This window comes from Gymnoscopelus microlampas (genome assembly GCF_963454915.1).
Source record: "Gymnoscopelus microlampas genome assembly, chromosome: 14".
In the NCBI taxonomy this organism is placed as follows: domain Eukaryota; kingdom Metazoa; phylum Chordata; class Actinopteri; order Myctophiformes; family Myctophidae; genus Gymnoscopelus; species Gymnoscopelus microlampas.
In genome coordinates, this window is record NC_139951.1 from 16,307,424 (window position 1) to 16,322,487 (window position 15,064).

At 43.4% G+C, this 15,064-nt stretch overlaps 2 protein-coding genes across 2 annotated transcripts in view; one reads left to right on the plus strand and one right to left on the minus strand.

Moving 5' to 3' along the window:
* The window catches only part of ryr2a (ryanodine receptor 2a (cardiac)), a gene marked incomplete at its 5' end in the record, with an annotated part of 278,974 nt that overhangs the window by 238,046 nt on the left and 25,864 nt on the right, over window positions 1-15,064 (minus strand). The gene's annotated exons all lie outside the window — the stretch shown is intronic.
* Window positions 2,356-3,069, plus strand: LOC311059552 (THO complex subunit 7 homolog; the record flags this gene model as incomplete). The annotated part of the gene is made up of 1 exon (XM_084077563.1): window positions 2,356-3,069. One exon carries the CDS (start codon window positions 2,356-2,358, stop codon window positions 3,067-3,069), a length of 714 nt encoding a protein of 237 aa, XP_083933689.1.

The window sequence follows — 15,064 nt, forward strand, 5'->3', positions numbered from 1 at the left end:
CAGTGGTAAACTAATAGTTATAGTTAGTTATAGTTACAGTGCGTGGTGAGGACAACTAATCCAAATACCATCAACAAATCCATTATATCAGCATACTTACTGTATGTTGACTGCTAGTTGATCATGCAAATGTTTTTGAATGTTTTTGAAAATTGTCACCTATATTGACATGCTCACAATGGGGACACCAGTTTGAAAGAGTTTAAGAATCAATTAGCCTGTGAACCAACTGCTTAAGTAATTAGAAAATAAACTGTGTAGAATTCACTTTAAATATTATCACTTCAATATACAGTATGGGTTGTTCTCCAGGAGTCAAATACTGGAAACTAAGCATTTGGCACAAGGAGGGGGTACAGTATTATTATACTTATCTGACGTCTGCTCGATCAAAAAGTGTCATTTAGGCTATATCCATTTTAGCCAAGTCAATTCTAAAACTTTGTAAACTCAGCGTAAAAGAAGATGGCACCTACTGATCAGCCAGCAGCACTGTGGAGTTGTCAGACACACACAGTGTAAATGCAATGTATCTGAGGTGTGTTACATCAGGTTCAGATCCATTCTATCCAGACGATGAAAATGTGATGCAGTATGCCACACACACAAATCTAATTAAGTCTGAGAGAGAAGCAATGTGGACTCTTGGAGGATTTTAGAAAAACGTACTTGTCCAATTATACCATTACAAAGGATCAAACATGTCATACATTATATTAAAACAAATATATATATAATTCATAATTAAACGGTCAAACAGTCAGCTATCCTTAGGGCAGCCACGTAATCCATTTTTCAAAGCCATTCCCATTGGGCCAAATGCACATTACAGCAGGCCAATTGGTGGTAATGGCTGTTTAGCGTTTAGTCATCATCATTTGCAAATATAATTTTTATCATTATTTATATAGCATACCAACTGTGTAACTGTGTGTCACTCGTATGGTAAGACTATATCTATGCCTTACCCCTTTCTAACTACATTTTTACACTACCAGAAAGTAAAAGGTAATGAGAAACAATGGGACACAAAGTTTGCTCTGCTCAGTCTAATTCCATCCAGTTCATTTAGCCCTGTTCAACTAGAACCGCAGTTCAGTCAAATGCAGTCCAAACTCCAGACCAAAACACATTAGTCTGCTCAGGTCAGATACATTCAAATCAGTTTGTTTCACTTTTGCTCAGTCCATTCCCATTCCAGTCCACAGCACACAACCCCTGCTTTGCTCAGCACTATGAAAAGTCCCTGCCACCCCGTTGACTCTACGGACTGGGGCTGACAAGCTGCCATGTGTAGCACTTAGCTGTGACACCCGCATAGGGAATACAGTGTAGTACAGCACAGACAATACATCTGCACCACTTGATGCAACCGCTTATTCAACAGGTTCTCAAGTGGTACCCTTTCAAAAATAATAATTGGCATGTAATTATTGCAAGGGTCTTCAACGTGTTTCAGGCCAAGGACCCCTTAGCCGAGAGAGAGATGAAGCAGGGACCCCCACTATTTTATAAAATTGTGCTGCAGATTAAACCTTTTCATAGATTTCATAGATAGCTTCATAGACTATCAGTGTTGTGTGAATTCATGTTTTTTGTTTATTTCAGACATTTATCCACGGAAACCCTCAATACTTAGTAAACTTGACCGTTCTGTACTTGATCTGCTGTGTTCCCCTCAGAATAGAGATTCTAGGGTTGAAGTGGTAAAAAAGAAAAATCAATATCACACAAAGATTTGGTCAACCTCTTGTAGTAACTCTGAGGACCCCCTCGGGGTCCCGGACCCCCTGTTGAAGACCCCTGCATTACTGTCAAAATCTTCTTTTTTTAAATATCAGCCCATATATGGAGACTATTCTGGCACACAGACAGTTATATAAACCTTGTTGGTGTCACTGATGATGTCCCCTGCTCTTCAGCCGAATCGCCAACCAGTTTTCAATCAACCTGACTACAAAAGTTTGCTTGATGTTTTGTTTGACAATTCATTCTAACCACTTTCAACCTGGCATCCCTATTTTGGGCATGTACAGTAGGGGAAGATTTTTTTTTATCATCACATATGTGATGATGATGATGTGATGTCATCGTGTGACAACGTCATGATGCAGAATAGGCTACAAAATGACGATACTCGACCTGAAAGGCCGTCTCTGCCCAAAATTATTATCCTTGTTTGAGGATAACGTTTCTGTCACTATTTGCGTCTGCATGTCTGACTGTCAACAGCTAATCTCAACAAACCACTCCACTGATCAGCTTCTCCCCCGAAATAATCTATTTGATAAAGATTAAGCTAAGGTCTTCCCGTAGTTTCAATAAAAAAAGTTCATATCAGTCAGTCTTGCAGACATGGGAGCCGTAACCGATGATGAAGTTATTCAAAGACGTCTCCTGATTGATGGGGATGGAGCTGGAGATGATCGACGTATCAATGTTCTCCTGAAGAGCTTCATCACGTGGTGCCACTCACCACCTGGGGCCGCGGAGGAAGGCTTCACACAATACCAGAGGATGCTTGCCATGTTAGCCCAATGTGAGTTCTCCATGGGGAAGACACTGATGGTTTACAACATGAACATCCGGGAGATGGAGAATTACGAGACTATATACACAAACGTGGAAGAAAATATCACGTCTGCACACGAGAAGATATCAGAATGCAAGAAGGAGATTCAGGGGGCCAAGAAAATACGAAAGAATCGTCAAGAATACGATGCTCGGGCCAAGGTTATTCAGCAGCATCCGGATCGACATGAAACACTGAAGCAGCTAGAGGCGCTTGACAAGGAGCTTCAGCAGCTTTCCAACATCAACGACAATGTGGATGCGAAGCTGGAGTTGAGGAAAAAGCAGTTCCATGTGCTTCTCAGTACCATCCAGGAACTACAGCAGACGTTGGAGAACGACGAGAAATCGGACAATGATGAAAACAATCAGGAAGCCCCCATGGAGACTAATGGTGAATGTGATGAGAAATCAGACAGTGATGAAAACAATCAAGAAGACCCAATGGAGAATGGTGAATGTGTTGCAGAACTCCATGAAACAAATGGAGATCTTTAAATGATTAGTTTTGATCTAACATTTTTATAAGGCATGTGTATTTTTTTATAAAGTTAATACAAAAGTTAAAGTTGTCTGTCTGGGTGGACAGACATGCCCATATATGGATATACCCAAACTCTGCCACGTTGGTGCGTCATAGATACTGAGATCATAGACGGGTGTTCAAGTACTCTGCCAACATGTCCATATATGGAGATCCTGAACTCTCCCAAGTTGGTGCGTCAAACATGGCTGACATCCGACCACCATCCAAGTACTCTCACAATGTGCCCATATATGGCGATCCCTGAACTCTCATAATTTGGTGCGTCATAGATACTGACATCATAGACTGCATGGTCTCCAAGTAAACGGGTACAGATTTATAGTAGGCCTACTAACGTCACAGACGACTAAAGTCATTGACTGGCCTCCAAGTACTTTGTGCCTATTTCAGCTAAGCCACCAGGAACACGGGGTATTTTGGTAGCAAGAATGAACTAGTGGCCAAATCTAGTATTTCAAGCTTAGCGTATAAAAACTGTGCATGCTTCTACAGTATGGCAAGCCCTATAAACCCTAGTGCGCCTGCTCTTTTGGCACCAAGTGGTGCTGGTGCCCAAACCCGTAAGGAGAGTGTACTTCTAGAGTATGCTGCGCTGGGTTGAGCAACTGGGGATTTTCCGTCCATTCTCTAGTTTTTAATATAGCTCTATGATTTCACCCACACAATAACCTAGGCAACGCAGGGAAGAGCAGCTATTGCATGGAATACATTTCACAAATTCAACAAATATGGAGACGACTGACATCATAACAGTGATGTCATAGACTTTTTTTTTAATTGAATATCTTTACTGTGTGCCAGATCTAACACAATGTGTTCATCAGAAGCTGCTGTGTGCGTGTGCGTGTGCGCGTGCGCGTGCGTGTGCGTGCAGATTCATCCCAGGGGGGAGTTCATATTGCTCTTGCCGCCTCTCCTTTTCTTTCCATTTCAGCATTCTGTCCATCCTCGCCTCATCGCCCATTAGTCTGTTCAACCTCTCCTCTCCTTTACTCCAATTCGATTGCGTTCGATTCCCTTACCTTCCTCTCTCTTTCTCCTTGGTTGTCTTCCAACCATTCAATAGTCCTGTTACAGTACGTTATGTCCCTGATCTTAACTGCACCCAAACAACGAAGAACGTAATCATGGTGGTAGACAAAGGCCCACTATTTGAAATGAACAAACCAAATGTAATCTCTTTATACCGCCCGCTTTTTATCATCACTTTGCTAGATCTCTCGCTCTCGCCATTCTGCCCACAACACTCAGTGGAGGGTTTGTGTGTGTGTGTGTGTGTGTGTGTGTGTGTGTGTGTGTGTGTGTGTGTGTGTGTGTGTGTGTGTGTGTGTGTGTGTGTGTGTGTGTGTGTGTGTGTGTGTGTGTGTGTGTGTGTGTGTGTCTATTGCAGGTCTACACAGCATAATTCAGATTCAGATAGATAAATCGATATTTTCCACAGTCATATCCAGCCCACACACCTCCCACTAATGGACACTTTAACCTTAAAGCCTCACTGAGAGGCGAGGAGAGAAGAGTAGAAATCAGAAGAGATTAGACAGGAAGGAGAATGGAAGAAATATCACATGCGCAAATGGTTGGAACTTACAGTACACCTATGACCTGGTATTGAGAGAGTTTAATAAAAGGCCATTAAGTAAAAAAGCTTCCATTTTCTTTTACTGGGGGAGTTATGTCACAGCACGGAGCTCAAACAGATAAAATATTATCATGGGCGTACACTGGTTATTCATTCATCTTCCGCTGTAAAATGACCGGTATGGCAATCCTTGGTGACAACAACACACTGTAAATATCAGCCTAATCTATCTAATCACCTCAAGAAATGATCTGGAAGGTTTTATCGGCTGCATAAGCGCGGGTTGCCATGTTTCGCTGCTTGAGAGCGTAAGGCTATATGATGGCAGCATGCTGGAACAGTGTGCTAGTATATTTGGTACTTGCTTATTTTCAAAAGGGTGCTGGCAGGGTTACACGCTGCTTTCTGCAAGCTGACAGCCCACGCAGGCCGGATCATATCATGCATTCCAATAGGAAAGCAGGCCAGTAACAGATTCATGGAAAAAGCCCTAGCTGTGTGGCTACACTGGAGCCAAAGTGTAAGTATGGTACTCTCTATGATAATCATTAGACAGGCATCCACAACATAGAGCCATTTTGCAAACGATTGTTATTTGTCCTGGATTCATCTGAGGGGGCTTTGGTTACAGCTCCGTGTATTTGCAGCAGTGCAGCAGTGTATATGAGCTCACTTTCTATATAACAAGCTATTTGAGTTATTTTTTTCTCTTTCTATACCTTTGTTTTGCTTTTTCTATCTCCAATTCCTCCCCCCCCCCCCCCCCCCCCCCCCAATCCCTGTCACTGCTAAGTGCTAACCACCTGTGTTGGTCTTGGGCAGGGTGTGTAGACCAGTGGTTCTCAAAGTGGGGTCCGGAGACCCCCAGGGGTCCTTGAGGGGTTCCAGGGGGTCTGCAGCTAAACGTTTGGTAATACAGAGAGTGTACAAATGGAAGCAAATGTTATGGGTCCATTTGGTTCCATTTGTACACTCTCGGAGTTATGGGGTCCGTACTCTGTAGTAAACTGGAGGTCCTTGAAATTAAAACGTTTGAGAATCACTGGTGTAGAGAAAACCACATGAAACACAGGGAGTTGCCAGCTGCTTTTTTTCACCTGACAGCAAAGAGTTCCACCGTGTTGAGGAACACGCTATCCCTCCCAGTGACATTCTTCACTGAAGGAACCCCGACCAACCAGTAGGGGTCGCTAGTAGAGAACTACCGATAATTGTTTTTCCTTCCCGATACCGTTTCCGAAAAGTTTGAGAACCACTGAGCTATAGGAATAAATACGAATTCCATTAATAATTGTTCAAGTGCTGCTACAAGTTAGTACAATAATAATGTAAATAGTACAGTAAGAGTATAAAACAGTAGTGCAACATCAAAATACAAAATAATTGATTTCTGTAATCTTCATGTGATAAATTACGTGGTATCGGAATGGCAATGACTGGCATACTCTCCGATACCAGCATTTTACGCAGTATCGGCAGCTTTTCCAATACTGGTATCGGAACAACTCTAGCCGCTACAGTGCAGCAACAAAGAACACAACACCCTGCAGGCTTTCCACCTGAAAACAACTGTGTGTGTTGGAGCGCCTGGCCAAAACCGGAGGCACTGAGGAGGAACTGAACACCAGGTGGGCAGGAACTTTACCGTTGTGACACCCGGACACCATGTTCGTGTAGCAAGATGGAAGATATAGCCTTCTAATGTGTTTTGACGATTTAATGAAGTCAAAATCAGATCATTGGGTATGCAGCACCACACACCATCTCTCTCTCTCTCGCTCTCTCTCTTTCTCTCTCTCTCTCTCTCTCGCTCTCTCTCTTCATCCCTCTATCCATTCCCACTCTCTCTTTGTCCCTGCTTTCTTACGTTTGAATCGTATCTTTCTCTCTCTACCTCACTCTTTCTCTCTGTTTCTGTCCATCATTCCCTCTGCTGCAGTTGAGGTGTCTTGCAGGGAATACTAATCAAAACACTTCAGCTCCATACATTATTTCACTGTGATATGGTGAGGAGCTGGGCTTCCAAAATACCCCTTTATTGACTGCGTACAGTGTACACACACAAAGAAACACACATGCAAGCATAGACACGGAAAAAGACACATGTACAGTAAGCAAACAATTAAACACACACACATGCACACACACAATAGGAAATAGAGACACACGCACGCACGCACACACACACACACACACACACACACACACACACACACACACACACACACACACACACACACACACACACACCTCACCAATTCTGCTGCACATACACTCATACATACATTTCTGCCCATGTCAGCAGTAAGAGGCAGATAAGGCATTGTTTACAGTATAACGACATAATGAAGATAATTAATTAGGAAGAAAGTGAGTCAATATGCATGTGCGCTAGCCTGGCGTAGCTAGACTATATCACTGCGTGGATATGAGTCTGGTGCTTCCATGAGGACGTTTTTTTCCCCAAGGGGCGGGATCAAAACAATGGCCCTCGACGCAATTGGTTAGACCTACAACCAATTACCAATTACAGTCGCTCATATTCGAATACTGGGCCCTGATTGGTTACCCATGTCTTCTGGAGCAGGAAATGGATTCTCTATGGAGCGGTGCCAGACCCAAATCGCAGAGTGCAATTTTTTTTTGCACTCGCAGATTCGTCTGGTCCCAGGCTACATGTGCGCATGTGTCTGTGACATTATTGCTGTCCTCACAGCATCCACGAGAGCGTGTACTGTATACCAGCATACTGTATGTACTGTACAGTCAATTTAGGTGTCTTTGGATGTGCCGTCTATCATACACTTTACGCTTAAGTTAATCAGGTTACAAGTACTACTAATCAGTAATCACCAGTAATCTAGGGATGTACAATATATTGATCATCTTATTTGGCACTTGCCAATGAATTGCTTAATCCTATGTAATTTGTTGAACGGGTTCCCCCAGGGGTCTAACTCAGCCCTCCTTTTTTCCCCTCTACACCAAATGTCTTCGCAGAAAATAGGCGATTTACTCAAGCTCTATGACCTTGTGGATCTGCTGTTTTCCCTGAATGTTTGCCTATTTATGTTTACAGAAAACTAGAGATGTACGAAATATCAATCAACTTAATAGATTTTGGCCAATAATTGCTTAAGAATGTGCTATCAGTATTGAGTCCGATATTAAACGTATTTTCTGTACTGTACTGTACTGTACTGTACTGTACTGTATGTTGCATTGACGGATGAATTATTAATTACAGGCTTTGATGGGAAGACAAACTACAAGTCACATGTTTTCGACATTTACATTGAAGTCGGTGGGGGCGGTAGCTGCAGTGACTCATAGGAGGTAGAGCGGCTGCCTTAGACCCGCAAGTTCAAACCCCGGCTCCCCCTCATGTCAAAGTGCTCTTGAGCAACTCTAACAGTTAACCCATTCAATCCGGGAACGCATCGGTGTCATTTTTTGATTTCTTTGGCTATTCAAAAATAGCAGATATACAAGCTCATAGCGCGGCTTCGAGCTTGTAGATCTATTTTCAAAAATCTAGTTTTTTTTGCAAATCTTTGAATATATATATTTTAAAGCGCAAATCTTTGCTTCTGGGGGTCCCTGGAACAAAACTTTTTGAGATGAGGGTCTGCGGCCAAATACATATGTTGCTATATCAGCGGTGCTCCAACTTTTCCATGTCAAGGACCACTCAAAATGATATGTATTTGGCCGCGGACCCCCATCTCAAAATATGTTGTTCCAGGTACTCCCAGAAGCACAGATCGGAGTAAAAAATGTTCGCTTTAAAACATGTATATATATTCAAAGATTTGCACAAATGTTGTGCACGATTTAAAAAAAATAGCTAAAGAAATCTTAAAATGACACAGATTGGTTCCCGGTCTTAATGGATTAACTGCTTCCAAAGAGCAGGTCGGTGCATTGGCTGCTTCTGCCATGGGTGTGTGAATGTGTGTGTGAGTGGGTGAATGTAACGCACATTGTAAAGCGCTATGGATGAAGGCGCTGTAGCAAGGCAGACCATTTACCAAGTAATTTGTGCTCATTCCTCCAGTGAATTGCAGACACTTGAGTTTAGTAATACATCGGGACAGGTAAATAAGCAGGGTTTTTCAGACCTGTGCACTAAGCATCAAAGTTACAGTATAATAGGTGCACTCCACTGGTGAAAGTGGGGTCCAGGGACCCCCAGGGGTCCTGGAAGGGGTTTCAGGAGGTCCCAAGCGAAATGTGAAACTATCTTAAACATTTAAGGCCTGTTTTTTTATTTTGCTAATCGAAAATAGCCGATCTACAAAAAGCAACGTTACTGAGCTTGTAGGTCTGCTATTTAATTTGTTTTGTTTTTTTTTACAAATTTTGACAAATCTTTGTCTCTTTGTTTGAAACAATTTTGTGCCAGGGACCCCTGGCACAAAATTATTTCAAACGGGGGTCCGTGGCCACATACATACACCTTGACATGAAAATCTTTGAGAACCACTGGTCCAACTGGTTGCCATACTTAGAAGGGTTTTAGGTGGTACAGTATTACATTTCAGCTAGTGGGGATAGGGAACACAACTGCTGATCTACTGCTTTTAAATACAAAATCTGCTTGTTGGCATGAAAGGAAAAGAAACCTAAAACTACCAAAGTGTTACTTATCAGCTAAATGTGATCCAGATCAGTGGTTCTCAACCTTTTCTGATTCGGCCCACCCATCTGACCACTTAAGTGGATGGGTGGGGTAAGATGGGTGGGCCGCGTACATTTTTCAGATGTTAAGATCAATCAATCAATCCATTGTGTTCTAGCTTGGATCAATGGAACTAACATGGTTTACTTTAAGTAATTACATTTATTGGTATCTTTATCAAGGTTTAAAAAAATAAATAGCATGTCATTTTTATTTGGGGGGCCGCTTACAATGCCCCGGCCCACAGATTGAGAACCACTGATCTAGATCAGCGTTCTCTCTTTCCCTCTCTTTCTCCTTTCAGATCTGCTACTGCAGTGTGGTGAGTGGGATGACTCTGGCGCACGCACACGCACGCACACGCACGCACAGGCACACACACACAGAGAAAGAGCCTGCAAACACAGACACACGTACACACACACTACACATTATGACAACAGAGAGCTGTTATATAATAGCAGTGGCGTGGGGGCGTAAATGCAGGGAAAGCCAACCAACTGTGTACTGCAGGGTAACACTGGGATATCCTCAAAAAGAGACAGAGAGAGAGGGGAGGGGAGGGGGGTACATCGAAAGAGATGAGAGGGGGAATAAAGTGAAAGAGGTTTAGAGTGATACAAGGGTGAAAGCACAATGAGAGAAATCCACCCACCTCTCTTCCAGTAAAAGGAACAGTCCATATTTGTTGCCACATTTTGAATACCGGACTTGTATTAGTAACAGAGTATTTCTACATTGCGATATTGGTACTTTTACTCAAGTACAAAATGTGAGTACTTCTTCCACCACTGGTAATGAGTGAGTGTGTGTGTGTGTGTGTGTGTGTGTGTGTGTGTGTGTGTGTGTGTGTGTGTGTGTGTGTGTGTGTGTGTGCGTGTGCGTGCATGTGCGTGGACTAAACTGGCGTGCCTGTTTGTGTGCGTCAGTGCCTTAGTGTGATGGTACAGTTGGCAGAGTTTGCCGTGATCAAGGGTTTTGTGCACCTCTGCGACAGTATCAGATGGTCACAGAACCCCGCTAGCCACAAAGAGACACCTAAATCTACTTGTGTCCGCCCAAAATAACTACACCTCATGGTGCAATCGACAGACAAAGATTTATACTGCCCTAAATTAACGGGGTCAATGCGGGCCAAAATAAAAGACCCATATCGAGTGCCCAGTGGCTTGGCACAGCCCTTGGTCGGTCCACAGGAGACTAGCAATGCCTGAAGACTCTCATTTGGACTCCGGCTGGTGAGGCAACAGCTCATTTAGTGCAAGTTGGCGAGAGAGTGACAGGAAAAGATTGAGAGAGAGCGAGAATGGGAGAGAAGGGGAAACACAAAAAGGTGACAAGTTGCATCACAGGCTACTGTATGATCTTCAGACAATGCCCTACATGTATGAATCAGAGGTTTTAAGTGAATGGCCTATTTTGCAGCGAAAGGTAGCAAACTCTCAGGCCTTTTAGGGTTTTGGCTGAAGTGTTGCTGAAGCCAAAGAATAAAATAAATGTGATTTTTACATATATTTATTTCATATTATACAGTATCTATTATTTTGTGAGGGAGGGTCAATAATTTCAATAACTTGGGGTGGGTCAACGAAACATATATTTCTGCTAGGAAGGAAGGGTCACATCTTTTTATTTCAGAGCACTCCTCCATTGTGGCCCCATTCTAAAGAACAAACAGTCCCTAGGCTAATGTGCTGCTACTGTACTGTATGCTGCTGGGCTGAAGACAAGACGATACAAGGCCTTGTATCGTCTTGTCTTCAGCCCAGTGGTCAGACGAGTGGTTTTCAAACTTTCTTTGCCCAATTAAGGCACACTAAACAGCCAGGCAAAATCTCAAGTCACACCTGTATTCATCATATAGATGCAAAACAGCCTCTATAGCACGTTGTCATTCAATCTGTAAACATATATTTTTTATTTAGTAATGCCAAATAAAAGGTTTACCCATTAGCCCTTTTTCATACTTTCACACATTTTCCAAAATAGTAGAAATAACCGATCTACAACGCTCATATCGTTAATCGATAACAGGAACAACAGGGACTGCATAAATGGATGGGCATGCGTTCCCAACAGGCATCCATCGCCCTATTGTCGCCCATAATGACATGCCCAAAATAGGGATTCCTAGTTGAAAGTGATAAAATAGTAGTGGTTCTCAAGTGGGTTCCAGGGACCCTCAGGGTTCCTTGAGGGGGGTTCCAAATGGACGCTCTTACAGGCCTGTAACACTGAGAGCAGATAAATGGAACAGGTTATGGGAGTCCTAGAAATAAATAAAAAAATCACACCTTGTGTGAAGGTAGCGGCGCCTTTGATACATTTTGTCATCGATATGTGTTTATAATGTGTTTATAGCCACGTGTCACGTGAAGCTTGACCAATCACTTTGTTGACGTACGCACCTGACCAATCACAACGTTGACGTACGCACACGGACAAAGTCAGGTATAGAACTTTTTAGCGCCGCTAAAAAGTTTGATAATCACTGTTTTAGGGCAGTGGTTCTCAACCAGTGGTCCGGGGACCGCCAGTGGTCCTTGAGGAGGTTCCAGGTGGTCCCCAGCTAAATGATGGAGAGTTGGTAACCAAATGGACCCTTATATAGTAGATCTTTAACTCTTGAGAGTAGGGATGTCCGATTTTATCGGCCTCCCGATATTATCGGCCGATATTAGCATAAAAATTGATATCGGGAAAATATCGGTATCGGTTTTTGAAAAAAAAAAAATTTTTTTTTTTTTTTTTTTTTTTTTTTGCTTTATAAGTAAGTTACAGGAGTTTTTACTGTATATGGTGTGTGTGATATGAAATTTGAGCTTACCCTAATCACAATAATCCCCGCATATATCGGTATCGGTTGATATCGGTATCGGTAATTAAGAGTTGGACAATATCGGTATATCGGTTATCGGTAAAAAAGCCAATATCGGACAACCCTACTTGAGAGCGTAAAATTGAACCAAATGGACCCGGTTCAATTTTACGCTCTCAAGAGTTAAATTATCCTTAAACATCTGCATTACTTCATTTACAAGAAGTTTACACAATTAGAGAATGTAGTAGAATTCTTATCCAACGATAACAAAATATTCTAAGTTTTGGGTCTGAGAGTCTAAATCTCATCAAATGGTGGTTCCGTGGCTCAAATGCCGAATGAATAATGGACCTTGATATCAAAAGGGTTGAAAACCACTGTTTTGGGTTATAGAATAAGCCAACGTACAAAGTAGTGGTATAGCTTTGTATAGTTCTACATTGCAGTGGCGGTCACAAAATCCAAAGGGACACTTGGACTTGTCTCACGGCCCACCATGTGTGCTTCGGCACACCATTTGTGAACTACTGCTGTAGACGACCATTAATATTTGAGTGCCAGCGGAAGTGTCACAGAGTGCTGCTCCCTGTGCCATTTTGGAGCCAGTCAATATTCCCTGCAGTTGGCTGACAAATTTAAAAAAGAAAGGAAAGGTTCCCCAAATATTTTAACAAGCCAAAGCTAACCAGCCAAAAGAAGAACTTGTCACAAAGAGGAGAGAGAGAGCAATTCTTTAGTCTTTAGAATGTTTACCACGTGTCAGCAGAAGTGCACTCTTCATGCATGTCTGCAATATAACAGCTCATAAAAAAAGCATGATTTCCCTAACCACTTAAACACTATACTGTGTTGACTGGAGTCCTCCATGGGTCTATACTGGCCCTCTCCTGGGTTTCTCTCTACACCAAATATATTTGCAGAAAATTGCCACAGAATGCTCACCCCCGACCAGGGACAGAGTTATCAAAGGATACCCTTCGTTACATACATGGTTTCACATCAGCACAAGAACAGACTCTACTGTATACCCTGTCAGAAAACCAGTTGGGGAGGGGGGGTATTGTTCAGGTGAAGATGCACATTAAATTCAAGCAATCCGGGCAGTAGTTTTCTCGATATCTTGTGTGGGACCAAATTGTGGCCTACTGACATTGCCCTGGGGGGGGGAGGAGACCATGCACAAAGTGTGCAGCGTTTGAAAATGACCCTGATTAAACTTTTGCCACGCATCGCGCTATGCTTTGACTGAGTATTCCACAGTAGCGCATAGCAGCAATTGCTAGGGAGAACCATGGAGACTGGGTTTAAAATCCTCAACGGTATACATCCGGCTTGGTAAGGCATGCGTTCGACGGTGGGAATAAGCCGGGTGGAGAGGCCGATCTCTGGCACTGTATTAGCAACTACAGGTTGGTCGGGGTGGCTGTTCAGTGGGGAGCACAAATGGGAAGATAGCGTGTTCCTCCACATGAGTCGTCACCTGTATCAGAGAAGATGTGGTTGTCTCCCCAAGTCCAACTAGTAGGGGTCAGCAATGACAGGGACATTGGGAGATTGGCATAACGACTAAAATTGGAGAAGAAATGAAAAATGGATTTAAAAAAAAAAGAAGATAATGAAAAAAAAGAAAACAATAGTAAGGTAACTGGCTCGCACGCTAGCGCTGCATAAGATCATACCAGCCGTTTTCAACGCGTCCATAGCCTACAGTGTCACAGCTGGCATTCTCTTCTCCTCCACCATATATGGGACAGTTCACATAAAGTTACAGTGCAGCCAGTTAGTTTTCTGGTTGTCTTTGAGAGGCCGAGGCTTGCCTCTGGGACCTGCAGGGAACACAGCACTGCAGCAGCACCAGCCGTGTGTGTGTGTGTGTGTGTGTGTGTGTGCGTGCGTGCGTGTATTTGTTCTCTACCGTAGGTAGGTCCCCTATAAATAGTTTGCCCATTTGCCCGACCATCCGTCCGCAGCACGCCTCAGCTAGGATGTACGAGCTGTTGCACGAACCCCATTACTCAAACTCCAAGCTCTCTCTCTCTCTGTCTTGTGGTCTCTCTCTGTCTTGTGGTCTCTCTCAAGCGCACACACACACACACGCACGCACGCGTGCACACACACACACACGCGCACATACTCCCAGAAGCTCACCTGCTCAACTCAAGAGTATGTAGGTTGCTGCGACAACTGCTGAGGGTCACACGACCGCGAAAGGAGAGCAGAAACTTCATCCTACTTTCCTTTCCTGTTTTATGAGGGCAAGCAGAGAGAGAGACAGCAACTAACTGCTGCTACTCCAGTATGAAAAGTTCCAATTCTCAGACGGAGCGCGGCCGCACACAGCGCCTACAGATCGGCTGCTTGTTGTGCGTTATACACATGACGCAAAAGAATAAACATCAAGTCCATGGCCTCCCTCAGGCAATAAGTACAGCTACAAAAATCTGCAGTGGATCTATTACTGGGAAGCTGCACTGCCCTCATCCGCAAAGCGCTGCAGAGGGTCGTGCGGACAGCCCAGAGCATCAGGGGGTGTGAGCTTCCCTCACATCCAGGACGATGTGTCAGTTAAGCCTGTAGGGTTATCCAGGCACGCACGCGCACGCACACGCACACGCACACGCACACAGACACACACACACACACACACACAGCCAAACAACTACCGGTACATACATTAACAGCACACAAGTGCAGATTTACTAAGATAGGGCCTACAGTACACACACATCACAATGTCTATTTCTCATAAACTGTGAAGTTAGGGCCAACATCTGGTACCCGTCCCATAACCATTATGTTAAATTGTATGTCTTTTTCTTTTCTTTTTTCTTTTTAATGCTCAAGGTTGAAACTAGGTCTCTACAG